This window comes from Penicillium concentricum (assembly GCF_028827145.1).
Source record: "Penicillium concentricum strain IBT 3081 chromosome Unknown utg000002l_segment0_segment0, whole genome shotgun sequence".
Classification (NCBI taxonomy): Eukaryota; Fungi; Ascomycota; class Eurotiomycetes; order Eurotiales; family Aspergillaceae; genus Penicillium; species Penicillium concentricum.
The window spans coordinates 10,175,056-10,202,814 of NW_026622755.1; the positions used below are offsets into that span (position 1 = coordinate 10,175,056).

Consider the following 27,759-nt stretch of genomic DNA (forward strand, 5'->3'; position numbering starts at 1 on the left):
CGTTTTTCTTTACGATTGTTGATCACCTGAGGCGTCATTGGAGACGTGTCAGGTTGGCCCCTCCGGACTGCGCGCCCCATCGACAGTCACGTTGGCAATCGAGAACAACTTTGCACATATGGCGCACCAAGCGATCGACAATGATTCGCAGTCGTGGAATCCGGCATCACGACCCGAGAAGAATAACACTCCTGTTACTATGAGCTCGATCGAGGGTGAATTGCCTGAGCCGATTGCGGCGGATGAGCCCAAGGACCTCGCCGATGCCATATCTCCACAAAGTGAGGATTTCTCTGCGTGGGATATATCCGATGAGGTAGACGCGATTCAGCCTCAACCCACTAGCTTGGACATGGTAGTGAACAATGTATCACCAACGGTAGATCAGGCCGTCTGTCCAGACACTGATTCCGTCGATAAGACCAGTCAAATCCCCGACGAGACGATCGAAACGGCTCATACACCTGTCGTGCCATCTGTTGAGACTGCAGACACCGCCCTAAAGCCGACCCTGCCCGAAACTCAGCCCGCGCAGCCAGTTCAGACCGAATCACCTTCAGTCCAATCCGATGTGGAGGGTAGTAATAGCTTTCCGACCACTATAGATGGGGCAGCATCCGTTCAGACCGGAACCTCTGATATTGCCGTTCCCACTGTCGTACCTGAACAAGAAACCACCCTGGAGTCGACGTTTGTGAAAGAGACTACACCATCAAAGGAGGAACATACAGCAGCACCCGAGCCTATTTTGGACACTTTTAAACATGAATATACCACTGTGTCCACTCCCACCGAAGAACTGTTCCCACAAACAGACGGGGAGACTGCCGATTCGGAGGATCCCTGGGCCAGCTTTGAGAAGGACCTTGGCAATACTCTGCCCTCCGCCGAAGAGGCTACACCTAGAGAAACCTCCCATACTATCCCAGAGTTTGCCTCAACCTCTACTCAAATCCAGGATAGTAATGAGCCCAAGCTTATTAAAGAAGGTACACGTCCATCGCCAGAGGAAACGACGTCCACGGGTGCGAAAAATGACGAGGAGAGTACTGGTGTGTTCACCTCCACCGAAGAGGCCATTGTTCCGACTGAGAATGAGCAACATGATCTCGTATCTCGCTCGGTAAATGCCGAATCTCAGAATACCGATTCAACCCTTCCTATCGCGGAGGCCTTTGCACCAACCAACGATACCCATCCAGATGCGGCCGCAGCCGACGCGGATACAAACACTAAGGATCAACCTTTCTGGGAAAACGAGCCGAGCGGTGAAGTTGACTCTGATGAGGATGACTTTTTCAATCAACTCAACACCCAGACAAAGCCTATCTTTGCGGAAGCCGAGTCCAGGTTCGAGGAAGGTGTCCCATTGTTGGATGAATCTACACCGGCTTCGCCTCAGCACCCACCGAAGGAAGAAAAATCCATCGACAGTGTGTTTTCTAATGATGAAAACGACGCAGATGGCTTTTTCAGCTCGGCTCCAAAGCCAGAGGGAAAGAATGACGATGAGGATTTCTTCGGCTCTACTTCAAAGGAAGAGGCTGAGGAGCAACCCGCCGTTCATCTCACCCGAAAGAGCACATCTCAGGTTTTGGAATCGGCTGGGTTTGCTATTGACTCCCCAGTTAGTGACACCTCGGCTGCAGCGCAGTTCAATGATGCCCTGAAGGCTGCGTCCTTGCATCCCCAGACAACAGCCGACCCCTCGGAGGAAGAGCTAGCGGCACGATGGGAAGCTGAGCTAGGTGATTTACCGGAGGATGACCTGGCAGCTCGTTGGGAGGCGGAATTGGACGATGACGATATACTGCTCGAGACTGAAGCCACCCAGCCTGTCTCTGCACAGGAGGATATTCATCAAACTCCTGTTGAACCTACCACCAATGGTCTGTCGGCTGGCTTGAATAGTCCCTTTCAGACCCCTCAGGCCTTTTCGCAGCCAAGGCCTGTTCCTAGCATATACACACCCCACCAACCGTCCACTGGTGATCTATTGCAGGGTATTCCTCTCGCAGGAACTGCGCCGCAAGCCACCGCAGGGATGTCATCATACTTCTCGCAGCCACCGCCGAACCCCGTGGCAACCAGGGGAGAGAGTTTTGCTGAGCGGCCAAAAGAGGGTTACAAATCACCTTACGACCTTCCAGATGATATCCGACCCCGAAAGCCGGTCGTTACTCACAAGCCTACTCCCCCAGTAGTGACAAGTATGCCCCCACCTCCTCCCCCAGGTGCTTCTGGCGTCCCGATTCCTGCTGCAGCTGGCTTTCCCCCTGCGGCAGCCCCTCCCTCAGCTGTTCCTGCTCCCCCTGCGCCCAAGAATTTCTACGAGGAACTGCCTCTGGCGCCACCACGGTCTAGGCCTGCCAGCTCAGGTCGGTACACCCCTAATCCGCAGGTGGCGCCGACGATGATCGGGTCGTCTATCCCTCCTCCCCAAGTTCAATATGCTGCTGCCGCACCACCGGCGCCACAGCCTTTCGCGCTCCCAATCCAATCTACACTCCAGCCACCTGAACAGCTGGACCCGTATGCTAGCCTAGCATCGAGTGCTCCGGCCGGACCGCCTGCCGTTGCAAGGTACTCTCCTCAGCCTACCGGCTTGCAAGCGCCCTCAAAGCCACCTTCGGTGCCGAGATATTCCCCTGCGCCCCCTCCCACCTCTTCGGGTCGCAATCGATATGCCTCTCAGCCACTTAATGTCCCTGGCCAAAATTTACCTTTCCAGCCACGGACGTCAAGTCCGCTTGCACATCATGAAAAGGTTTCTTACCAACCCAATCAAGGACACAAGCCACCGTCTCTCGAGCCTGCGATCAATCTTTCTCCATCGCGCGTGCAAGGAGCTGGCTTCGGACAAATCCCATCTGCTTCTCCGCAATATCTCAATGGCCCTGCCGGCCTATCACGGAGAGAAAGTGCGGGCTCACCCGTGCAGTCGTCTCCGCCTCAGAGTCGATATGCCCCTCAGGAATATCTCAATGAATTCGCCCAGCGTCTTGCGCCGGCCCCAGAATCCGCTCCTCCTCCTGCTCCCGCGACGAATGTATACATGTCCCCACCGTCTAGCGATATTCAGATGGGTCCTCTTCGTAGGTCCCAGACCCAATCGCCTGCCCGGGACTTGACGAGCCCGCGTTCCTACGGACAGAACATCGATACCCTCCAACGGCCGGCTTCGGTGCAAGTTTCAGGCTCGCCTACTAAAACCGTGAATCCGTATGCCCCTATGCAGGCTGCTTCTCAGCCCCGGGCTCCCACCCAGCATCTGGAATTCATCGCCCCCAATGATGGACAGGAGCATGATCCCCTGGAGAGATGGAAGGGTGCTCCGATCTTCAAATTCGGTTTCGGTGGATCTGTAGTATCTTGCTTCCCCAGACACATTCCTCGCTACTCTGTTGGCCAAGTGGCGCCAATGATTCAACCCACTCTTGGCGAACCGAAGATCTCCCAGCTGAGCGAATGGCTGCCCTCTGCTGATACCATTGTGCAGCACCCTGGGCCCCTCAAGGCAAAATCGAAGAAGAAGGACTTGATTGCTTGGCTTTCTAGTAAGATTGCGGCCTTCGAAAATTCGGACCTTCCAAGTTACGAACAAGTGCAGTCCGATACGCACAAACGCCAGGAGGAAAAAACCCTTCTTTGGAAGGTTGTCAAGCTTCTGGTGGAGAATGATGGCAACCTGGAGAGTTCCCCTGAGATCCAGAAGTCTCTCCGCCAGATCATCTTCCCCAGCTTACCCAACCCCGACGTAGACGGATCATACACCAGCAGCTTAGCTGCCTCGGGGGGACTTGCCCCTTCGGAAATCCCTTCGCAGCCTGATGCTGTTGACGGACAATGGCTGGAAGAGCTTCGCCTACACTTGATCCGTGGTGATCGAGAGAAGGCCGTATGGAGCGCTGTTGACCGACGGCTTTGGGGACATGCGATGATCATCTCATCCACCATGGACAGGTCGATCTCGAAACAGGTCACGCAGGAATTTGTCCGCCGCGAGGTCAGATCCAAAGCCGCAAACACCGAGTCACTTGCGGCCCTATACGAAATCTTCGCTGGCAATATCGAAGAAAGCATTGACGAACTCGTGCCCCCGTCTGCCCGAGCCGGTCTGCAGCTGATCAGCAAGGCCGATGGCCATGGCTCCACTAAGAATGCCCTCGAGGGCTTAGACAAGTGGAAGGATACCCTGGGACTAGTTTTGAGTAACCGAAGTTCTGAGGATCACCAGGCACTGCTTTCCCTTGGCCGTCTGCTTAGTTCTTATGGACGGACAGAGGCGGCTCACGTTTGTTACATCTTCTCGCGTGCTGCTGTTTTCGGCGGCCCTGATGATCCACAGGCCAACATCGTTCTCCTTGGCGCTGACCATCAGCGTTGCCCTTCTTCCTTGATGGATGAAGACGCTATCTTGTTGACTGAGGCTTATGAGTATGCTACCTCTGTTCTCGGCAACTCCCCAACAGCCAATCTGCCACACCTGTTGGCCTTTAAGATATTGAATGCCAGGTGCCTCGTAGACCAGGGTCACAACCTAGAGGCGCAAGGCTATTGCGACGCAGTGGCATCGGCATTGAAAGCAACCACTCGTCCCTCGCCTTATTATCACCAACACCTCTTTGCGGAGGTCGAAGAGCTGTCTGCACGTTTGCGCCAAACAACCAGCGATACTGGCTCTTGGATCTCGAGGCCAAGCATGGAGAAGGTCTCTGGGTCTATGTGGGCTCGTTTCAATAGCTTCGTGGCAGGCGATGAAAGTGATGCTGCGTCGGCTGGATCCGGAAAGGGTGGCGAGCAAGCGGAATTTGGTCCTTTTGCAAACGTCGCTGGCACCCCAACAATCAGCCGCTCACCTTCTGTGTCTGACATTTATGGTTCTTATCCTGGAGCAGCAGCAGGAGCGCAGCCTATTGCCACCAGCGGCCCGTCCAAGTATCACCCATCGAGCCAATATGCGCCAAATGCCTCGCCCGAGCAGTTCAAGGGCCGATCTTCAATGGATTCTCAGAGATCTGCTTCCTACTTTCCGCCTGTTGGACAACGTCGAAGCTCACAAGAACTCTCGCCCTCGGTTGATCAACAGATGTCCTATGGAGCTCCAATGTATGGTTCACCAAACGCAGGCGGCTATCAACCAACTCCACCCCACTCCTCTTACATTCCTCTTGCCCCGGTAGAAGAAGCTATGTCACCCGCTGAGGTACCCCCAGCTGCACAGCCTATGGTCAATGGACTCTTTTACCAGCCTCCAGGACAGGCCGCCACATCCAGCGAATCTCCCTATTATCAAGGCCCTCCTGGTATGCCAGCTGGTATATCAGACTCAGAGTCCCCTTACGCACCCGCCGTTGCCAGCTCGTCTTACGAGCCGGTCGCAGCTGGTGTAGACATGGGCCATGTTGCCCAGGAGGACGATCTGCCACCTACTGCAGATCAGCCAAAGAAGCAGTCAATTATGGATGATGATGATGATGATCTTGCCGCCCGGGCAGCGGCTATCCAAAAGGCGGAGAATGATCGTAAAGCAAATGAAGCGTTCGCGAAAGCTGCCGAGGAAGATGGTATGTATCAAAAACGCCTATCGCTCAGCCCACTTGCTAATCCGACTTCTGCTACAGCTAAAAAGGGTGCCCATCAGTCTGGCAAGAAGGGCTGGTTTGGTGGTTGGTTCGGCGGAGCTAAGAAAGAAGAAAACAACTCCGGTGGCGGTCCTATCAGAGCCAAACTTGGCGAAGAGAGCTCATTCTACTACGATAAGGACTTGAAGAAATGGGTCAACAAGAAAGATCCCAGCAGTAGCGCTCCAGTCCGTGCCACCCCGCCCCCTCCTCGAGGATCCGCTCCCCCCAGTCGGACTGCGAGCTCGGGCAGCATGCCGCCAAACGGTGCGCCTCCCATGCCTGCGATGCCCCCAATGTCGGCCTCTGGGAGCCGTCCTCAATCTTCCTCCACAGCCGCCCCGCCTTTCTTGTCATCCAGTCCCGGCCTCTCTGGTCTCGCGCCTCAGCCTCTACCTCGGTCCGTTTCTACGGGTGCGGCTATGCCAACACCGCCTGGTAGTTCTAACGGCCCGCCGCGGCCCTCCTCCTCCTTGACCCATGCTAGCTCAATCGACGATTTGATCGGTGCGCCTCAGGCCCGCAAGGGCAACACTGTGCGCGGCAAGAAGAAGGGCCGTTACGTTGACGTGATGGCCCAATAATCATCAGACATTATTTCAATGGCCGATGACATAGTGCTTACCAGTCTTCCGACTAGCCAAGTGCTATAATGTCCTTTTCTTTTGTTTCATTATGTTTGTTTCATTGTTATGCCTTCTATTTGTTATTACATGATTTCTTTGATGAACCGCATCCCCCTGCCCTTGAATAATACAACCCCCTGTTACTACCCGATTTGTCATTGCATTATCATACTGCATGTGTCTTGTTTCTTGCCCCGGCAGACACGCCATCTCTCTGCATTCTCGCTCACTGAACGTCATTCGAAGCCTTGCTTTTGCACATAGCTTGATCTTTGCTGTTCTTTGGCGCGACGTCATCCATGGAGTCAAGGGCTCGTACTCCTGGCATTGTGTATATCACCCTCCTCCCCTTGCTATTATATTCTGGCCTAGCATTGTGTTGCTTGCTGGAACTCTCTGGATCTGGAGGTTTCTTCTTGCATGACTTTTGACATGCACCTGTCTTAATAACGATTTTTAATAATTCATTCCGACTTTTGAACGCCTGAACCTTTAGAAGATGGACAGCGTAGATCATGTTTCACCACGCCATCATGTGGTGAATGAATTGATATAATACTAAAACATGACTGTTAATAGGCTTGGTTGTTGGAATACATTCTTAGGCCAATCTCGACTCACGGTTAAACAAGATTCCTCTCCCTCCCGACTGCCTGGCAGATAAACGTAAAGGACCAGTGCCATTTCATTGACGAAGCCTAACCACGAAGAATGGAAAATCGAGTCAGCATTTGCACCAGCGAGCGGCATTCCAAGTATCATCATGAAGAAAGCTTACAGGCAACAACCTTAGGACTGAGTCTCCCAATACTGAGCACGCGACTCCAATCCTTTCCATCAATTCGCACCTTAGCCCAACCAGATTCGAATCCCTCACTCGCCTCCCGTTTCCGATTAAGCTCACTTGGAAGCTGGCTCATCTGCTCCTGGCTCATCTGCGCAGGGTCCAAAGGCGGGTTCACGAGATCAGTCCAGACACTCGCAATGCGCAACTCATCCGTAGCAATAGCAAGCCGTAGCGAGCCGTGCATATTAGCAGATAGTTCAAGCTTGGGAGATGAGTTGGTGGACAGTGCCGTGGCAGCTGTGCTAGCGCCCACCGTGCTGAAAGAAACAGACTGCATACCCGGCGCATCAGGCGCCATCACGCCGGGTTGTCGGCTTTTACTATCTGTGGATGCTAGTTTCGTGAAGCGATCGGATATGCTTTTCAGCTGCGCTAGATTGGGTAGGATGATATGCACTTCGGGGTCTGGGCAGTGTGGCTCGTGCAGGCCTTCGACTGCTGACTCGTGGAGGATCTTGATGGGGATTTCTTGCGTGATCCATGTCTGGCGCTCGCGTGGTCCTCGATCGCCTGTTGTGTCGGCTGGAGCTGCTGGGTTGGGGTTGCCCATGCCATCTGCGTCATTGTTGGTAGCCAAGGCCATGTTTCCGTCTGTCCATTCTGATGAGAGGACTGTGAGTGCCAAGAGGGGAGTTTTGTCTTTTTTAGTTAGGCGAAGCTGTGTATGTGTTGAGCCCCAGGCGGAGCGTAGGGCTCGGTTTAGAACACTGATGTTGACTTCGATGTTGATAGCGTCGGAATTGGATTCTAGCTCGTAGGTAGTCTCATCGAAAATGGTTCCCTGGCAAACGGTCAATATATAGATCATATAACTGATAGGTTTGATTATTATTATGCATACAACTGGTATTGACGCCCACACTTGTGTGCCTTGGTCGGGTATGATGGTAAAGCGGATCACCTCGTACTCCAGGCGCATCCAACATACCTTGCCCAGTGAGGACAGTGACGCGGTGAGTTCTGATTTGGTCAGCTCGCGTCTTTTCTTCTAACGATTGGGCTTACTGGAGAAGGTCCTGCTGTCTCTTAGTTGTGTTCGGAACCGCATTGTGTGGGTTGATGATGGAGGGAGGAGGGTCGACTTCACTTAAAGTGCTTATCGCTATCGTCTATGGTGGAAATGGCGATGTTGACACAACTCCCGTGGTCTCTTCTCACAACTTTCTCACAACTCGATGGTATTCAATTTTACATATATTCCTCCGTGTTACATTCTGCTAGCTCACTCGGGTCAAGAGACAAACTTGCAACTAAAGCTGCTCCTACTCCAGACCCATCCTCGGCCGAGTTCAGGGCAATCAAGTCCAGTCTGCCTGGCTCCCAGTCAAAAATATCACGAAGACCCTGGACTGCCCGTCCCTTCAACATACTATATTTACTGAATACTGAGCCATCAACCCCAACGTGGCACTGACGGATCCCCTTTTTCTTGCAGATGGCCGCAATTCCACACGCGTAGAGACGCGCTGCACGCATCGCGATAAGGCCGATAAGATGACGACACGCCTTCAGCTCGTCTAGCGAAAGTTCCAGATTGAGGCTCTCCTTGAACTCCTCTTTCATGTCAGTTAGACTGTCTGAAATGTCCATCTCGACAGTAGACAGAAATGATGTCTCCAATGAGTTGGCGGTCCGAAGACGCGAGACATCTTGGCCCTTGAAGAGTATACCTTTCTCGTGCATTGTCAGCATTACCAGGCGCAGCATCTCTCCTATGTACAGACCAGCGACCATCTTCTCATATATCTGCGTCCCGGGATGGGCGGACTCCGCATCAATTTGGCGGTCAAAGGGAGTCAATGGCAGCACCTTGCGCTCGTTGTCAAAGGCGCCGTACTCGGTGTTGATGATTACAGTTGCATCTTCGGATAGCCCTGAATCATGCAGCTTGGGGATATTCCGGCATTCTTCCATGTACGCTGCATTGCAGCCAGTACTGAAAATGCTACCAATTTTTACCTGTGGATCCCGGTAATGTGATGCGACAAGGGTCCCCGCTGTGTCGTTGATGAGGGCGACCAGTTTCACTGGGACGTTCTAGATCGATCAGCTTCGACTTCTCTTGGTATTCAATTTGAGTTTACCTTCTTTGCAAGTGCCTCTTCCAACTGGGGTACTACATCATGACCTATCACTCCAGAGACACTGAAGTTTTTGGTCCAGCGCTGCAGAATCCCACTACGGATAGACTTTTGCTCCACTGGGAATGAGAACGTGAACGCTAGCGGCAGTGGGGTTGAAGCACTGATTTCACAGTGATTTTCACGGAGGAACGAGTCGATTCGGTCCGCAATAAACCCCCACAGGACTTCTTTTGTGCTCGTCTTGACTTCTTCCGGAAGCTTGTATTTCCGCTGACGTTGCTCGAAGTCTCGCTTCCCCACGGAAAGACAGACATCACATACACGGATATTGGTTCCTCCCAGGTCAACTGTGAGAATGCGTCCTTTCTCTTGGCCTGTTGGATATCTCATGATCCATGTGACGTTCATAGGCTTCATCACGCCGATAATCCAGTCAGCATCTACTCGATATTCAAATAATCTTGGGTCAATTGGTACTGACAATAGACCCACCCTCAACAGTAAGGCCTTTCTCCAGCTCCTGGGCGAAATGATCTGAGATCACCTTCAATTTGGGCGGCTCGAGCAAGAACCATCCTTCATATTCTATGAGTTCATTGGTGAGCTCTTCAGCAACACCATTTAGAAGATCTGGGCGGTATCGAAGCCCTTGCATGATGGGTTGGTAGAAGATACTTCTGCAGCTCTGCAGCTCTGGAGAGTCTCGGGGTCTCGGGGATATTCCCTCTATTCAGGGCTAGGATGTGCGCCATGAGTTCCGAGAACGCCATCATGACCACATAGTGATCGTAGAAATAGATTCAAATAGGTAATTTGTTTAGGTTTTGCTATATCTATATCTGATATGAAGAGTATATAGGAAATAATTGGACAAATATTTAAATATTCCCCTTGCGTCTATAGTTGAAGCTATTTTCAAATAGCCTTGTTTTTCCCCTTTAGGAAATTATCTTTTGATCTGCTTCCTCACCGTTTAAACAAGGAGAATTGCTTTTTTTTTTCCAACCTTCCGATATGCTACATAAGTAAAAATATGAAAAATAAATATACGGAGTAGTATTTTCCCCCATAGTAAGGCGGATCTTCCGGCAATGGTTCGTGTCGGCAACTCCACTAGCACCTTAGCCCTCCCCTGATCGGATCTCCACTTCAAATTGTCAAAATAATCCATCAGAAAATCTTCCGATTGTTTTGATTTTTTTAATATTGTGATCAGAAAGCAGGTCTTTCTCTCCTTGACGCTCATTTGTGCCCAATTCGCACCAGCCACTCTCTCCGCACTCCCCTCGCTTCTCTCATCTTTTGTACTTGAACTCCTCGAACTTCCCATCTTTTTTTCTATTTCTTTATTGTCTCTTCAATCTCCTCGAGCTTATTGCTTGCCAAGTTCTGCACTTTTTTAAGACGCGCGTCTCAGCATGCGGGCTCGACAGTCCTCTTTCCCGCCCTCGTTCCGACGTCCGTCACTTACATGCCATCCTCGAGCCAGTCGAGGCTCTCTGTGACTTTTACACCTCCGGCTTAGGCTGAACATCTATTCGGCATGGCAGCCAGTCGAATAAATCCGGATCGCCCTACTATCCGCCTCTCCCCCTCCCACACCCGAAATAACTCGCGCTCAGCCTCTGTTGAAAGAACCCCTAGCTCCATCTACCAGCAACTCGACCCTCTCCTCAGCAACCTCTCCCCCGAATCAACTCTCCAAGCCCTCACCTCCACCGATGCGGTCCCTTCGAACGAACAAGCCGCTCATGATATCCTCTCGCGAAGCATCTCCCAGGTGTCACCCTCAGAACGCGCCCTCGGGATACGCGCGGCAGTAGCTGCCCAGAACTTGAATATATGGCACAAAGAGGTTCTATCATGGGATTGGCCAAATCAGCGCGACGCGAAGGTTGGGATGGGGTTTATTCCTCCATCTGAGTCGCACTCTGGTGGAAATCCCATCCCTTCGGGCTTCTTGGCTCCCCCTAGCAACACCCAGGAAAGCTACTATGGGAGCTTGTTAGCCAGCGTGGTTGAGCGATACGAGAAGAGAGCCGATGAAATCCGCGATGGAATGGACGATCTTAACGTGGAAGAATTAAAGGAACACGTTTTGAATGCCCACATTCCATCGAGGTCTCGGCCCTCGTCCGCCACAAGCTGTGTGTCCGTGCCACCGCCGCTCAGCTACGTACAGCTGAGTGACTTTACAGCGGTCATTACCGCGACAATCCTACGAGCACTTCCATATCTATCGCGGCTGAACGCCCTACTTGCCACCTGGGAAGTTCGCCTTTTTGTCTTGCGCCAAATTCCTGGTCTGCTGAGAGAGCTCAGCTTGACCCGTTCCGCCCTTGACTGCTCCCTCCACGCCTTACAAATCTCACATTCTTCTGCCTCCAACTCGAGCGAATCCTCCGATGCATCCCTAGCTGCCGAGCATGTTAAACTGGAGTCCGCAGTTGTGGCTGTGGGGAGGCGGATGGACCGAGTTCTCGACGCGTTGGAAGGCCGTCCGGACTCTTTACCCGAACAATGGATTGATGACCTGGAAGCCATTGAGTCCGACTTTGCTACATGGGTGGTGGAGGCTGATAAATGCAAGGTTCACAACGAGTGGTTGCGATCAAAAGCCGAGGCCCAAATGGCTCAGATGCGTGCAGCCGACCTCCAGAGCGCAGAGTCATTGAAGGAAACAGGGCAGGACCCGACATCTGATACAGCTATATCAGAACCTTCCGATGATCTCTACCCTCCTCCGGATCAGGCTGATAAACATGAGCCTGAACTCCAGTGTGGCCTTCCAGTCTCGTCCAGTGACGTAATACCAACTAGCCCACAAACTGTTGAACAATCAACGATGTCTCTTAAAGAGTCGCCACTTCCCAAAGACTGCGTCAAAGGGAATGTTTCGCCAACCCTAAAACTCTCGATATCTCTATCGAAGTCTCCAATCGAAGAGAAGCAAGAAGATCTCACACCTGTGGCCGTGGCAGAGGATCTAGAGACACCAACACAGTCTGACTTTCCGCCAGCTCCTGCGATCAGTCGACAGCTCTTTTCGACTCCTGCACATACGCCTTGCGCAATTGATCGCACTATGGAAAACAAGGAAAACATCCCTCCGCCCGGCTTCCAACAGCTAGACATAGCTATATCACCACCCACCCAGGCATCAACAAAACCAAGTCCATTGTCCGAGCATAAGCCTCCAGCCGAGGATCCTTTGCTTCAATATTCCGCTTCATCTGAAATGGAAGTTCAGCTTCCTGAGCTAGTTGTTTCTGTTGGTGTAACCGCCGCGGAAGAGCTCCATGCCTCTGCTGGTCCCAAAGACTCGCTTCGTGATACTGTGGCGGATGAAAACGAGAAGAACTCCGATAACGAGGAAAAGCAACCTTCTGCGCACCCCAAATCAACCGAACTCAACCTTGAGCCTGATACCATCAGTCGTTCAGTTGATCAAGACCCTAAATCGCCCATCGGGCCAGGTGGACAGAATCAGTTTGATACTCCAGTAGCAGCAACTATCTCTCCGATGCTCACGCCGAGCTGGTCAGACATCCGAGTACCGAAATCGAGACCGTCTGGCAGAGCTTCTCAAATACCCATGGCTGTGGCGTCACCCAAATCGGGCTCAAATCATACGCCCATCAAGTCTCAACCACCGCCGAATGAAAGAAAAGCAGAACCTTGTCAACGGACTGTTCGCAAGCCGTTACAGAGCCCTATTAAACTTTCCAAATCCCGGGCAGGGAAGGTTGATCTGGATAAAGATGGTAAAGTGGCACACAAAATTACGCATCGTCGTCGTACGTCTACTGGATCTGTGGGCTCCTTGCTTTCAGACCATTCTTCCCTCATATCCAGTCCCGAGGCACTTGAGCCGCGCACTGCTTCCTCCAATGTAACGCCTGTTGGGGCATCTTCTCGCCCTGAGTCTACACATCCTCCTTCTCACGGTGACTATACCTTGAGAGAGGATCGTTTGCGTCGTCTGGAAAATCAAAAGCCTGACCCGCGAATCTCTTTCCAACAGAGTCGCACAGTCAGCCTACCCCTCGAGCGGTTTATCAACGAACGCTTGGAGTTGGGCCTTGGAAGCGAGTCGGAGCTCGGCGTGGCTAGTGTGAACCCTTCTAGGACTAGGACACGCTCTGTTACATCTGCCGACTTCCCCCAACCCCCAAAAGTATGTGAACAACTTATACATTTGATTATATGCTCATCTCTAATTGATTATCTTAGACACGAACCAAAATCACATTCCAAGATACTTCAGCTGTGTCCATTCCGCCGGTTCCACGTCTCCCTACTCGCCATCATCAACTCTCCCGAGGAAAGTCTGCAACTGACTTGAAATCTCAAAGTGAGATGGCAAAAATTGCGGAACGAAACAAAAGGACATTCGGGATGAATTCCGCCCGAAGAGCCATGGAGCACCTCCTTCAGCCCAAGTCTCTCCGGTTGCGGCAGCGACTGACGGCTCATCCCAGTCTCGAAAGTCTGGGCGTGAAGAGACAAGAGCTCTCCTATGTAGAAGAACATGAATCTGAGCTCACCGATTTCGGATTCCGCCCTTCCTCGCCAACCAAACACAGCAAGCAACCGCGAGACCAGCTCGACGAAAAGATTAACTCGATTCTCAACTCGTTGCCTGGTAATATTCACATGGTGGACTCCAACCACGAGGTGGAAACATCATCGTCATCGTCATCCTTGGACCGACGAATGCGGTACCGATCCGAATCCCCCGCTGGTCCAACTCGCAGCAGCACTCCCGCACCATCTCTGACGTTGATGCCCGCTGGCCGGAGACGGCATTCCCATGCTTTCAAGACAGAGGACAGCTGTGTCAAACTTTATCACCTTCACCATGGGGGCCAGTCCGCACCGACAAAACTGTTCGTTCGCACCGTTGGTGAAGAGGGGCAGCGAGTGATGGTTCGTGTTGGCGGTGGATGGGCCGACCTTGGCGAATACCTTCGCGAATACGTCATTCATCATGGTCGCCGCAAGGTGTCTGAAACCCCCGTGTGGAGGTGCAAGGCATAAAATCACGTTCCTCGCCCTCTTACACTTCTCCTGGTACTATGCTGACCCCGGCTACCACGTATCTTACATCCGGCCGGGCTACCCCCTCCCGACCACCATCCATGGTCAGTGCTCGGCCACCTTCATCCCTCACCGTTCACAAGAAACGACGAGGCTCGACTGCATCCGATGCAATGGGCACCAGAGCAGTGACGACAGGCCACATATCCTCCTTCACCTCGCCCCCACCCGCTGTCGCCCCTCTCCCTTCCTCAACCGGAAGACGCCTTTCAGTGTCTTCCGGCTATTCAGTCGGGGACGCCCACTCCCCCGGCAAAACCGCTGCTGCCTCCATGGCCAATGAATCTCGCTCCACTCCACTGGGCTTAGCTGGTCCTAAGCCGCGTGTTCGGTACGAATCCATGAGCCCAGAGGGTGAAGCCTGGGTTGCAGATGTCCTCCAAAAGACCCGCCGCTCCAGCTCCCACAACCCACCCCAATTCGCACTGAGCATTCCGCCAGACCACGATGCTGATGACCGATTTGATATTGGCGAAGGCAGCGTGGCTGGACACTCCTTACCAAAAGTCCGCAGCATTGGTGATATCGGGTCTATCGGCACAAGCAGGCGAATCGTGCTGAAAGGTCTTGGATCTCGCAGACCGTGAACTTCGGCAGCTGTGATCCCTCGCATATAAATTCTGATATTTTTTGATAGCCATATTTTTTCGCTGTTCTTATTTTCCCGCTGGACCCATCATGGACCGGTCTGCACTTATTTTTATTCGCATCATCCTGAGCCATGGGCTCTTGGACATATGGACATTGACAGTACATGTTTGACACTGTTCTTTTATATCTCGGGTTTTTATCTCTTCTACTTGCATCAGCGTGGCGAATCTGTTCTCAATTGGTTTTGTGTTTGATTCGGGATTTGGTGTGGTGTTAGAGCTCAACAATACCCTACAGTTATTTGGTTGATAGAAAGATCTTTGCATTTACAAATAGTTTCATACATATTGCATTTTATTTTCTATACACGTTTTTCAGAGTAGTTCTAAAATCCACTTCCTCAGGTTAATGTCTGATATCTAACCCACTCACTCTGTGGCCTCAGATTAATGTGTGATCTCTTATCCGAGGAACCAAGTTAATCACTAGACTAGCCTATAAAGATGGAAGATGTTGCCCGTAGAGATGGTGCTGGTTCTCTACTTAACAGAACAATGGAATACAAGTATGAAGTCTTGGTGAATCATGCCTTTGCTACGACGATGGCGTGTAGGGAAGTTGATCCATTGCAGCTAGTCTAAGCTGGAAGACAGGGACGGTTATCCTATCTTCGTCAGTCATAGCACTTGGAATTATCAAGAAAGACTCACATGGGTAGGCATGTCGGATGTTGGATATTGTAGAAGTCAATATGGTAGGATTTGTGTGATAAGAATTCGGGTATGAAAGTGTGAATGTGAAAAGCCCTTGAAAGAAATACGTGAAGAGTGATGGGGTGGAAGGAAGTAAAGAAGGAAAGAAGGGTAAGAGGGCTATTAAATAATAAATGTCCAAGTGTTGAGGGAATCTGCGTATATAACAGTTGAAGAGAATATGCCCCTTGAGTTTGTCTTGAGATTATACAGGCATGACGCAGTTCTCACCAAACGAGCAAGGTATATAGGCTCGAGGTTAAGAATACATTACCTGGACTATTATGAAGAAGAATGGTAATGTTAATATTCATCGAGAAAACGAGACGTAGACATGAAGAGTAAAGGCTATGACAGGACGTGGTACGATCTTAGGCATGATTAATTCATGGTGCCTGCATACTTGACAGAACAAAAGTAGAGATTGAACTTACAGCTTCACTTTCCTCCGTTGCTCAGCGAAGAACATCTGTGCACGTAATTACCCGGACTCGGGCGACGGCTCGTTCAGCCGTCCCGGCTGTCTGAAGGGAGCTGCTTCAACTTCAGCAATCATATGGGCGGCGATTAATTCATTTCTAGCAGCACTACAGGTACCCTCATCCTATATCCGTTAATCATGGCACATTATATCATTAAGGTAGACTCACCGGATTCGGCATTGCTGATCGAATAGGGGTTGAGATAGCAGTTGGCGAGGTAGGTTGTACATTCACTTAGAAGGCTTCGAGGTACCATTGCAGCTCGGACCTGCACAACTTGTTAGTATGAAAATTCATGAACAGGTTTGAGTAGGTAAGTATATGGACAGACCATCTCCAAGCAGCCAAAGTTGAGGAACTCAGAGTAAGCTTCAACATGACTGGTTATGAAGAGTTTTAACTAATATATCGCATCTTTTCTAGACTCGTTTACTATATTAACGGGACTTCCTCTTCTACGTTATTTCCCTGCTTCATTGATATTCACTATTCACTTATCTTCGCCTTGTATCCAAACGCTTCTAGGAGACTGCCGCGTCTGCTCGAAATAAACCGGCCCTTTCGATTCTTGCCGATTTCTTTCGCTCCTGGCTGGACCCAGTGTGACTGGTCTATGCAAACTGGTGGCATACATGCAAACCAGAAGCTCAGCCAGCCCTCTGGTTCAATGGGAGGGTATGATTCAATGGATGAAATAATGTTTGAGGTATCTCGCACTGTACAAGTTCCTCGAGGTAAATTTTCTCGGTGTAACGGAACAGTCACCTATATTGACTGACATCACTGGGTGCGTAGATATCTAGTCCAAGTATTACAATGTGCTCGAGCAGGCGAACTAGCCACCTGGTATCGGCGGTGTTCTCATTTCTTGCCAGATCGCCAGCGGCAGCCTCTTCCTATATTTCTCAATCATAGCACACTGGATAACATTCACACAAACTCACAATATTGATGGCACTTTGAATAGGTGGCTGGAACGGATGAGCAAACAAAAAGGAGACACAAAAGAAGAAGATAGAAACTTGAGGGCTGGATGAAGAGAAGTAAAAAGGAAAGACAGTGAAAAGTGGAAAGCCTCATATGATAGTAAAGGGGTAGGTATACGAGATTTTGAGTAGTCTCACATTATTTATGGGTATCTTATAGGGAATATAGAGGAAATACTTGAAGTGTAGGGGCAAAAGAGGTGTAGAAAAGTGAGATAGGTAAGGGAAATGTCATAAAGAATAGAAGTGACGAGAAAGCAAAAAATTGCCTAGAAAAGTTCATTATCAGTCTCATCATTAGCCTCGACAACCGCGTGCGGAATTGCCTGATATTGAATGTATCAATACAGAGCTTCTGTTCTTGGTAGAGCTGCTTCGACAGCAGCACCGGACGCTAGGTAACAAGTGCCCTCCCTCGAAAGGGCGTCGTCTAGAGAGCCTGTCAAAAGTGAAGACGTGAAAGATTCAAAGTAGCGTAATGAAAGGCAACTGAAAGCAAATAAAGATTCAGGTCGTGAGGTTCTAATATATTTTACAGAAGACAAAGAGGGCAATTAAAGACCTGACAACTACCAGTGATCTGACAAAACGATGAGTTATGACCGCAAGACTCCAAATGATAACTATACGTGTAGCTGACTGTATAAATAAGTATCAATCGCTCATTACCACTCTCCATCCTACCAATCCCCAGACTCTATCAATCACCGAGATAGTCCGAGGAGGACAGCTTAGGAGTGCCGTTGATCGCGCGAGTCCATACTAGGATAGACTTTAACAAGCCGACCATGCACGAGAGCAAGAACAGGCTCGCAGCAGGAGTCCTCGTCGCCCGGTTCAACCAGTATGCCCATCTGATCCTTATTTTGAAGAGGCGCTAACTACTACAGGAGACCGAGGGAGTCGAGTCCCAGTCTGCCTCTAACTCCGGCTCAAGTTACTTTGCCGTCAGGCTTTTCGGCAACAAGTGCCCAGCAATATCACTGAAATGAGTCTGAGCTCAGACAACGAACGGTCCTCGAGAGAAGGATCTGGGGATTGTGCTTTTCTATTAAATTTGAAGTTCTCAGCTTTAGCTCTTAGTAATTGTCTTGTTCTATTGATCGCTTACGTAGGCCCTAAACGGCCACCATAGCGTTTCCTGTTTTAAACGAGGTACCTGAATACTTAAATCCTTTTGAAGGATGTGGCTATACGAAGTCTCACTAGTGTAGATATTTCTATTGGTATAAATAAAGCCCATAAATCATTGATTGCATTTGAATGCGGGTGTATGAAGACGATGCGTAATTCATTCCAAAACAAAAGTGTGATATGGCAAAACACCCTGATCCATGTCCCTTTACTCCGTAAAATTGAGTCGTTAAAGAAAAAATCAAGGAAGAAAATACATGAGACAATCGTAAATCGTGAATAGCCAAGGATTCGAGAACAGTGGTAGGAAAAAGTAATCACATCCGTATCAACCAAGACATCTAAACCAATCATCATAGGTTGCACCATATGAAAATCATGACGTCTGTTGGCGTTTCCAGGGGATGTCTTTCCGAAGTAATTGGCGTAGCTCTGGAGAGATCACCTTTGGCTTGTCGGCGTCGATTGCCTTTTGAAGATTAGAGGGGCCAGCGTTGACTCCGCTGCTCGATCCAACAGTAGGCTGGGGCGACTTTCCCTTGCTGCCTGAAGGTGAATCTTGGCCGGTTGCGCCTGGGCGACGCTGGTGGGCAGTTGGCGCAGCGGGGAAGTTGTCTTTCTTGTCGATGGCTTGCACGGAACGCTGGAAACGGTGGAAGAGTGATTCCGCGCGGGTGAGAATGGGTACGAGATCCATTGTGTTTGAGAGCTCATTAACTGGAGATTGCGACGTTAGTAATTTGAAATCAATACCTATTACATCCAGAATTCAACATACTGTATTTCAGCACCTCATCAAAGTGCTTGAGATGATCCATGATTACATCTCTGTGTTTCTCGAGTATGGCGAGCGCAATGAACAGGTGGAAGCTGCTGGACAGATAATCGGTCCACAGCGTCTCCCATAGACGCAGGACATCGCTCCAGTCGAACTCCCGTTTGTACCACACTAACAGCATGCGGAAGAAGAAAAAGAAGTTGGTACTGTCAGCGGACTGCAGATGCAAGTAGAGCTGCGGGTCCATGAGCTGGACGAGGTTATCCAGGGCTAACAGCTGACCACGCATTCCAGACTGGTCTCGGAGGAAATTATGTTCCTATATATTCGCATCAGTTAGAGAGCGCGGCTTTGTGCAGCCTGAAAAACATACCATTCGATCCATGAACCCGACAAACGCCCAGAAGGCGACGGCATCATCTTGCATCACAGCGTAGATTGGCGCCAGAAGATCACTCATCCCTTGGACGTACCCGAGATCTGGGTTGAATTCGTTGTATGTCAAGAGCATATCCTTCATCTGCTCCAGGTGTACGTTGGTACCCGTCTCGGCAAACGGAGAATCAGGATCTGGATGAGGGATGTCTTCGCCCGCAAACAAAGGAATGGTACGGTCGGTACGGTGAACATCCTTCTCTGTAGTCATGCGTTAGTGGCCATCATATCGAATCCAGTGTGCAATCTCACCTATCCGATTTTTCTGCTCTTTCCAGTTATCAAACTGCTCAATCGTTGAGTTGCCCTCAACCATTTGCTCCCACCATCCGGCTTTTAGCCGGATATACTCATCGCGCTTGGAGTTCATCACGGCTTGGCGCTCCTCGCTGCTGCTATCCCACGAATACACACCGAGAAGGAAGAGCCAAGCCTCCTTTCTGACGCCATCATTGGGATCCAAGCCGCCATGGAAGATCCGCTCCTTGACTTCCTCCGTCGTTACCTGGAGTCTACCCGAAGTCGGGTCGAAGAAGCCCTCCCATTCTTGCAGTTGGAGAACACGGCGCCGCTCCTGGATTGCCAGGTTCCCAGTCTCCAGCTCTAAGATCTCAAAGTCGCCAACCGAGCTATTCTCCATTTCTAGCATATCCTGTGCCGTCCATATACGCTGGTTCCGCTCTTTATCGCTCTGCTCTGCAACACTCATCGCCCAACGAGCCAGATAGACCCTGGCGCTATCGAACTCATCTTGCAACGTCTGGATCTCTGGGTTTTTCATTAGACGGCGCATCTGAGGCGGTACGCGAGGATTCTCTGCAATCTCGTTGGCAGTCCGACGCGTAAACGTGGTGATCTTGCTCAGTTGCTCCAGCACTTTCCACCGTGTTTCTTTGAGGGTCTTCATGAATGGATCCATGCTAGCATCGGGCGCTTGGGCTCGGGGTCCGCCGGCCGCAGCTTCGGGCTGTGCCTTTGCTACCATAGATTTATCGCCGTGGCTCACTGGTCGGCCGAAGGACAGCTGGTCCTCATCCGACGGGTTGATGAGGTAGACGTTGCGGTCCACCGCGGAGCGCTGCACGTCCGCGTACCTCCGCAGCCAGCGGAGTATCTCATCGCCACCCCAAAACAAACTCCCTTCTTTGCCGAATGGATCAAAGTTTTCCTTGACCCTCTTCCTCTTTTGTAGGATGGTTGACTCGCATTCGTCGTCATGGAAAAATAACGCGGGGAAGCCATCGCCCGCTCGGGTATTGATCACTAAGCTCCCAAACCACCATCCCAAGCTTGGCGGTCGTACTAATAGCGAGTATATCTCTGATAGAGGAACTGCAAAAGAATACAACCCAATGGGGTCCTTGTAGGTGGTAGTGGTCGGAAGCGGCGGAACGAGGTACGTCTGGCGCGGCGGAGAGTCACCTTCGGAGAGGTCTACTTTCACATATGTATCATAGGCTTCTCCGAGGGATGACTCTGGGACCCATGCGAGGAGATAGGAGGGTGTATCGGGGTTTTTGGTTTGAGACGCGGATGCATGTGATGCGGGGAGAGGCTTTTGCTGGATGAGGGCGATAAAGCCAGGGATATTATCTTTGGAGGAGGAAGTTGGATGAACGTAAACCTAGATTTTCTTGTTAGCTGTATCTTCCTATTTGATGTAATTTGTCTCACTTTGCTTTTGGAGAAGAGCAGCTTCACCCCTCTACTCGAGGCAGCCTGGGCGATAGTGTTGTATTCATCTTCTTCGTCGTCACTCATGGCGTAACAGGATGCTGGTGGTGAGGGTGTAGGAGGAGGAGTATATTTGACTGCGCCCATGATAGAAAGCTGAGAACTCTGAGTTGTAGCTGCAACCTTGGAGGTTGGAAAGTTGGAAGTTGGAGACGACGTAATTGCCCGATAAGAGATACGGATCGTCAGATTTCTCCAGGGCTCTTATATGTCTCTTCACTCTGTTTCTTTTAGATCTTTGAATCTATTAAATCTTTGTTGATGTGTTTGATTTCCTCAGATTGAGGATCTTGAATAGAAATTACAGCTCTCTCTTCTTCCATTTTGCTCTTCGCCTCCGGTCGCCACTCTCGATCCTCCAGGCAGCCGAATTCATGAACCTCAACATAGAGGTAAATCGAATAAATAGGACTCTACCTCTATCTCTGTGATCGATGTGGATTGCAGATTCATTTTGTTCCTAGTTCCAAAGTTTCTTTTAGGTGGTTATGGTACTCCTTACATATGTGGGTAAGTTGTAACCCACGTGTTAGTTAGATCACCTTTGGAAGACCACAGTAAATGATTCACAATGATTGGAGCAACAGTTGCTATCGGACATTGTCGTAAGCATTCTGATTTTGATATTGTGATTTCTCTAAATATCTTCCATCCTCTAGAGGTAGCTCGAGCATAGACTGGCTAAAAATGCCTACTTAGGAATATCAACCTCGTAGATATCCCTCCCCCCCCCCCCCCAATTGGCGTCAGTCTTCCTTGACTCGGCCCAGAAAATCCCCAAGAGATCAGCCTGGAGATGTGTTGTCTATCTTCGGGGCTTTTGCATGGCCAGAACATCCCCGGCCTGTGAGTTAATCGCGTGATCGGCCGTGACATCAACGGGACTCGATAACTCATTTGGGAAACAATATACCGCAACCCTCCACAGCTCTGGCACACTCAAGGTTGGACAACCTTATTGCCCCTAAACAATGCATTTCTATCAATTGAGGCCAAGAGACACCCTACTGACACGAAAGACAGTCTGTGGCGATATAAAAATGCTCTTTCGCTGCCGCTGTCACAGTTCAACTTCAATCGTGTCTATTTGATACTTAAATTTACTCGCTAATTTCACTGAAATCATGTCTGAGCTCACTCGTACCTTGCCTGCTTCCTGGTATTGTAGCCAGCCGCTCTATCAGATGGAGCGGCGGGCGGTCTTTCTCAAAGTATGTGACGCAGTCTTCTGGCAGTTGAGGGAGGCTAAGATGTCCTCTAGTCCTGGTACTTGCTTGGCCCAGTCACTCGATTCCAGATTGTTGGCGAGCATGTTCCGTATGAAGTTGCGCAACAGCCTGTCTCTGCCGTTCGCACCTCAGGGGTGGCCTTGAACCCCGTCGCTGAGGAGCTGAAGGTTGTCTGCGCGAAAACGGTACGTGTGATCCGGGTGAAATGTGACGTTCCTTCTAAGAATCATGCTACCTACAGGGCAAAGAATTGCGTAGTCATCTCACCCCAACCGGACTACTGTTCTCAACTATCTCCGACGATGCTCCCAGTTTCCATGAATTCTTCCCAGAGCTTGAGGAGCTGCTCGGCAAAGTTGACTTCACTAAGCTGCCGCACCGTCGTAGCATCAGCTATGAAGGCCGATTCAACTGGAAGACCATGTAATTTTCTCTCTTATCCCTTTCTATTGTGTCGTTATTAACTTTCGTCAGGGTCGACGGATATCAAGAATGTCTACACTGCCAATACACCCACCCATCCTTCTCCAAATACTACCCGCCAACCTTCTACACCGTACGCAACAAGCACAATTTCTCACAGCATATCGCAGACCCGAACAAGCCAGATGATGGTTTATTCTTGTACTTTTTTCCCAACTGCACACTGAACGTCTATGGCGGTGGCATGTCCTCCTTCAGAGTATGTCCGACCGCTGACCCGCATGTCACCCGGATGGAATTCGATTACTTCCATCTTGAATCCGGAGACAAGTTTGAAGAATACTTCAAATTTGTGCGTCAAGTTGCCATGGAAGACTTTGAGCTCTGCGAGAAGGCCCAGAGTAATCTAGCCAAGGGGGTCTATCACGAGGGAATTCTGAACCCAAACAAGGAGAACGGCGTGTCTTGTGAGTTGGGCATTTTAGAGTTGATTCATGCAACAACGCTAATACACATATCTCCCTCAGATTACCAGAGACGGGTATTTGATATGGTCTGCGAACAGCATGAGTTGGACAGGACCGCTAAGACAGCGAAGGAATCTGGAATGGAGCAGCATGTTGCCCCCTCCATGGCTCAGATGGCAGCGTAATATTTATTCATGGGAATATAGTGATTGGTCTTTGATACGTTAATACAACTATATCATCGTCTTGCATAGTGCTCACCGTATGATAAAGATAATTCCAACCTACAGGATAAAGATCAGAAGTGACGGTCAGCCGAGTGATACAGCCAGGAAATTCCAACCCAATCGGGTAATATAGGGAGGCATCTGCGCTAAATGTGGGGAGTATAATGTGGAGGGGTGATGAGACAAGTATATCAGTGGCAATGCCAACCACTTTCTATTATTCAAGACAGCCACAATTTCCTAACAGTTTCTTTGTCATGGAGTCTACCGATGCGGATTTCTTAACCTCTCCAGCCTCCCTCCTCGTGGCCTTGGTCACAATTATCTTTCTATTCAACCGAGTATGGCCCCATTTATCTCAGTCTAAAGCCGATAAAATCATTGAGTCCATTGCAAGCACCTCTTCAAACAACTCAGACTTGGCTGTTTCCAAAGAGCCCGAAATCCCAGAAGGATGGTGGAGCGGTCGGGAAGTCTTCGAGCTCGAACGACGCGCCCTCTTCAGCCAAGTAATACATATGCCTGTAATATATGGCTAGATAGCATTGCTAACATACAACTCTAGACATGGGTCTACCTTGCCCACAGCTCCCAGTTTGAGAAGCCTGGCTCGTATCAATCCTTTGACGTTGCCGGGTTCCCGGTCTTTCTCATTCGCGGTAAAGACGACAAGATCCGCGCATTTCATAATGTCTGTCGCCATCGTGCCTATACTATCACCAGGAGAGAGACTGGTGCCTCAACTATTCTTGGTTGCCGGTATCATGGCTGGAGCTATGATACCACTGGTCGGCTGGTGAAGGCTCCTCAGTTTGATGATGTTCCAGGGTTTGACAAATCGCAGAATAGTCTGTTTGAGGTTCATACGTATGCCACTGACCAAGGGATGATTTTTGTCAATCTGAATTCCGGTGAGCCGGCTGCATTTGACAGTGAGATGGCTTTGACTTTGAGTGAATTCGTGCCCATAGCTGGCCTAGACGCCAAATCCACTTGGGTTGCTGGTCAGACTTTGTCGGGAGACTTCAATTGGAAGCTTGGAGGTAAGTAACTACTGTGAAGATTCTTTGGAGACAATGGCTGACAATTTGATAGCACGATCTCCTCAGCTCGGTGCTTACACCAGTGGGATACATCGCAGATTGTCTGAACTATCGAGGCCCTCTCCTATCATGAAGCTTGTAAGATCTATTACGCGAAAGAGCACCGGGGAAGAGTGTTTCTTGTTTCCTATTACACTTATGTATTCGTTTCAAGATGCGGGTTTATGCCTCGCCATTTCCTTCTTTCCTGCCTCTGAGTCGAGGACGCATATTCGCTACGATTGCTTCGCCCTGTCTGCTGTGAGTGAACATGAGATTCGGAAAATATCCGAAATGTTACAGAGCACCACAAAGAGTTTGATTGCAGAGATTGAGCTTGAGTATCAATCTATCTCGGCCAAGCAAGGGCGAGTACTATATTGTATCTTATGTCTGACAATAATTGTTGCTAATCCTTGAACTAGGTCTGCCTGCGAGTTAAATAGGATAGGTACTGTCCTTAGAGATGAGGTTTCCTTTTTCATTGCCTAATTTAATTAAGCAGATATTCTTCAAATCTTGAGTCGACTGCAGGAACACTCAAAGCACGAACGGATCGAAGGAGGTCAGATCCTCCCGGCCATGCACAAGCCAAAAGGGAGCACTCTTTTTCAAAAAGCAGACCAATGTGAGTGCTTTGGCTTCCAACTGAGCTTAGTATGTACTAATTGATAGCAGTGTGCAAAGAGCTAGACTGCGTGAGCGGTGGATCGCAGAACGGTACTTCACCAAGTGCACTTGACTGGTAGATTTGTTCATATTCCTTCTTTGCTTTTGTTCGGCCTGTTTATTTTGATACTTGGCTTGGTGGCTGGAGGCAGATTAACCAGGATAAGGGATCTTATGCAGTAAGCAATGATCTGTTTCAAGAATGTGAGAAGAAACCATTCGTAAGTTTCTAAAATATAGGCATACAGAACTGGGCAAAAAGATGAAGAATTCGAATAAGAAAATCAGCAAAAAATGTGGCTACTGGAAGTAAATTAACCAGAGGCCGCCAGGAAATGCTAAATAAAAGATATCATAAGCAGGGAGCGTACTCCCATGCTTCATACAACAAGCAACACCTCTCTCTACCAGTTCCAGGCCGAGACACGGCCTCTCAACTTCGACGATTCGGTCCCTTGCGCGCATTCTTAGTTATCATATTGCTAGGATCTCGGATAGGACCAAGAGTCTGTCTCCCACCACTGCGAGCAGTAACATGAGTGGGCCTATTCCTCCTGATACTATCCGCACGGGCAGGATTGTGCCCGTTACCGGCATCAAACATCAGTAGTACCTCGTGTACAGAAGATCTGCGGAACTTGGGGCTCGGGGGAAGCTTGCGTCTAAGCGACGCGAGGTCTCCCGCGATGTGGTGCTCCGGAGCAGCCGCTTCCCTGTACCGATGCTGAATTTGAGGACATCCAGATCGTTATCGCGAAGGTACGCCTCCAACGCCAGGTGCCATTCACTGCCAGCCCAGTCATTCGACAGACGACGGACAAGAGCTTGCATCTTGCGCACTCCGAGAAGGTCCATCACCTCCTGCGTGGGCTCGCTGATTCGGCCGTCGGCGAGCTTGCGCCTGTGGGATGCGAGCCCTTCAGCGATCTCGGTGGCGTAGATCTTGCCGTATTGGTTAGTGAATATTGCATCTGGTAGATGTGAGAGGATAATGGCAAATATCTCGCCGCTGTGAAGGTATGAGCTTCGAGCCGCGCAGATCAAGGCGTACCCTTGCGGGCCTCCGTCTAATCTGGGCTGCGTGGGATCGCATTTCTTGCACAGCCAGTCGATTGAGGCCGGCTCGTCGAAACATGCCGCGTACATCAGCGGGTTCATGTTTTCCGAGTTTCGGACCTCTGCGTTGAGCATGGAAAATTTATCGAGCCAGGCCATGAACTCGCCTCCAGCGGGGTTGAAGGCTGCTGCGATATGCCAGGAGGATTCTAGCTGTCCGCCGATTTCGTGGTACTGATGCTCGACGTTTCCGATGTTGACTCCGTGTTGATAGAGTGATTCAGCCACGGCGACGGGTGCGACAGCGCAGAACTCATGCATCGCTGCTTCGTGGAAGATTGTGCGAAGTTCCTCGGCCGGCACGAGGTTTGCCTGGCGTAGTCTGCTCAAGGCAATCACAAATTGAGAAAACGCCCCAACACCGACTAGTGAGAGAAGGATGTGGTTCTGACGGGTTTCTCTGATATCCCTGGGTTTGATCAGATGGTGAGGATCGGCATTGCTAACCATGAACGTGAGCAAATCCAGATTGGGACCATTCAATCCTGCCTCAAGCCAGCTTCTTCCTGATAAGTCATAGCCATTGGGTGTGACAATACCGAAATAAACCAGGAACTCTAAACACAAAGAGCATTGCATAGCGGCATCGTATGCAGGATTGGTCTTGAATGGATGGTTATCCGTTTCTCTTGGGAATGTAGTGCAGTCCGACAAATGGCCCATTGCATCTTCATAAGTCGTGTAGGATCGGATCAATTCCTTCCATTTTTCGACAGTACCAGGACGCTTGAACCATCTTTCCACACTTGATTTGAGGGGACCATTGTCTTTTACGAGTCCATGCATAGCGTGGATCTTCTTTTCATCCATATATCGAACTCCCAATGAGAAACCAACCATCCTATCAAATATGGTCTCGAGTGCCTTCTGAGGTAACTGGGGAAGAGGTAACTTGGTGGCCCATTGGATCTGCTCGGCTGCTGTTTTCTTGTCGACGTTGACTGGCCAGGCAACCTGAAGCACACCACCTTTGACGTTTCCACTTTGCAATCTGTCGAAGATAAGTCCCCAAACTGCTGGACCCCAAGATTCCAGGATTTCCTCATCGAAACGAAACATGATGAATGAACTTGAGAGGGGGTTGTCGTGCGACTTCGTGGGGTTCGTGATAATTCAAACTTGCGTCAAGCCGTTGACACATAGCTAGTTTATATCTTTTCCGCCGCTCTAGCGTCCCCCTAGATGTAAGTTTGTGACAATTCTCTGCATTTTCCTTTGACCAAAGGAATCAAGAGGATAAATATAGATTCGGTCACAGTCATTGGACATGAAGTAACATGAATTCCTCCTAAAAGGGTAGACGAGGACGGTTCTAAGAGCACAAATGAACAAAGGGTCGAAGGACCAAACTTTGTTTTAGAGTGGTATAGCAG

At 50.0% G+C, this 27,759-nt stretch overlaps 9 protein-coding genes across 9 annotated transcripts; 5 read left to right on the plus strand and 4 right to left on the minus strand.

The window, feature by feature from the left end:
• Positions 1 to 118: 118 nt before the first annotated feature.
• Positions 119 to 6,208, plus strand: sec16 (COPII coat assembly protein SEC16; the record flags this gene model as incomplete). Its single annotated transcript, XM_056725329.1, has 2 exons — positions 119 to 5,567; positions 5,625 to 6,208. The coding sequence occupies 2 exons, from the start codon at positions 119 to 121 to the stop codon at positions 6,206 to 6,208; spliced, it is 6,033 nt and encodes a 2,010-aa protein (XP_056581579.1).
• An 803-nt stretch (positions 6,209 to 7,011) lies between these two features.
• N7517_007600 (Hus1-like protein) lies at positions 7,012 to 7,905 on the minus strand (the record flags this gene model as incomplete). Its single annotated transcript, XM_056725330.1, has 1 exon — positions 7,012 to 7,905. One exon carries the CDS (start codon positions 7,903 to 7,905, stop codon positions 7,012 to 7,014), a length of 894 nt encoding a protein of 297 aa, XP_056581580.1.
• A 380-nt stretch (positions 7,906 to 8,285) lies between these two features.
• Positions 8,286 to 9,836, minus strand: hxkB (putative hexokinase; the record flags this gene model as incomplete). The annotated part of the gene is made up of 3 exons (XM_056725331.1): positions 8,286 to 9,134; positions 9,182 to 9,621; positions 9,674 to 9,836. The coding sequence occupies 3 exons, from the start codon at positions 9,834 to 9,836 to the stop codon at positions 8,286 to 8,288; spliced, it is 1,452 nt and encodes a 483-aa protein (XP_056581581.1).
• Positions 9,837 to 10,724: 888 nt separating this feature from the next.
• On the plus strand, positions 10,725 to 14,221 carry N7517_007602 (GAS2 domain protein; the record flags this gene model as incomplete). Its single annotated transcript, XM_056725332.1, has 2 exons — positions 10,725 to 13,358; positions 13,415 to 14,221. The coding sequence occupies 2 exons, from the start codon at positions 10,725 to 10,727 to the stop codon at positions 14,219 to 14,221; spliced, it is 3,441 nt and encodes a 1,146-aa protein (XP_056581582.1).
• A 38-nt stretch (positions 14,222 to 14,259) lies between these two features.
• N7517_007603 (uncharacterized protein) lies at positions 14,260 to 14,868 on the plus strand (the record flags this gene model as incomplete). The annotated part of the gene is made up of 1 exon (XM_056725333.1): positions 14,260 to 14,868. The coding sequence occupies one exon, from the start codon at positions 14,260 to 14,262 to the stop codon at positions 14,866 to 14,868; it is 609 nt and encodes a 202-aa protein (XP_056581583.1).
• Positions 14,869 to 18,602: 3,734 nt separating this feature from the next.
• N7517_007604 (GTPase-activating protein GYP7) lies at positions 18,603 to 21,260 on the minus strand (the record flags this gene model as incomplete). Its single annotated transcript, XM_056725334.1, has 5 exons — positions 18,603 to 18,943; positions 19,005 to 19,323; positions 19,378 to 19,640; positions 19,692 to 21,063; positions 21,114 to 21,260. The coding sequence occupies 5 exons, from the start codon at positions 21,258 to 21,260 to the stop codon at positions 18,603 to 18,605; spliced, it is 2,442 nt and encodes an 813-aa protein (XP_056581584.1).
• Positions 21,261 to 22,297: 1,037 nt separating this feature from the next.
• On the plus strand, positions 22,298 to 23,477 carry N7517_007605 (aromatic ring-hydroxylating oxygenase subunit alpha; the record flags this gene model as incomplete). The annotated part of the gene is made up of 5 exons (XM_056725335.1): positions 22,298 to 22,384; positions 22,435 to 22,587; positions 22,644 to 22,825; positions 22,877 to 23,292; positions 23,353 to 23,477. 5 exons carry the CDS (start codon positions 22,298 to 22,300, stop codon positions 23,475 to 23,477), a joined length of 963 nt encoding a protein of 320 aa, XP_056581585.1.
• A 299-nt stretch (positions 23,478 to 23,776) lies between these two features.
• Positions 23,777 to 24,570, plus strand: N7517_007606 (putative iron-sulfur cluster-binding protein; the record flags this gene model as incomplete). The annotated part of the gene is made up of 2 exons (XM_056725336.1): positions 23,777 to 24,028; positions 24,085 to 24,570. 2 exons carry the CDS (start codon positions 23,777 to 23,779, stop codon positions 24,568 to 24,570), a joined length of 738 nt encoding a protein of 245 aa, XP_056581586.1.
• Positions 24,571 to 25,873: 1,303 nt separating this feature from the next.
• Positions 25,874 to 27,445, minus strand: N7517_007607 (uncharacterized protein; the record flags this gene model as incomplete). Its single annotated transcript, XM_056725337.1, has 1 exon — positions 25,874 to 27,445. One exon carries the CDS (start codon positions 27,443 to 27,445, stop codon positions 25,874 to 25,876), a length of 1,572 nt encoding a protein of 523 aa, XP_056581587.1.
• Positions 27,446 to 27,759: the final 314 nt, after the last annotated feature.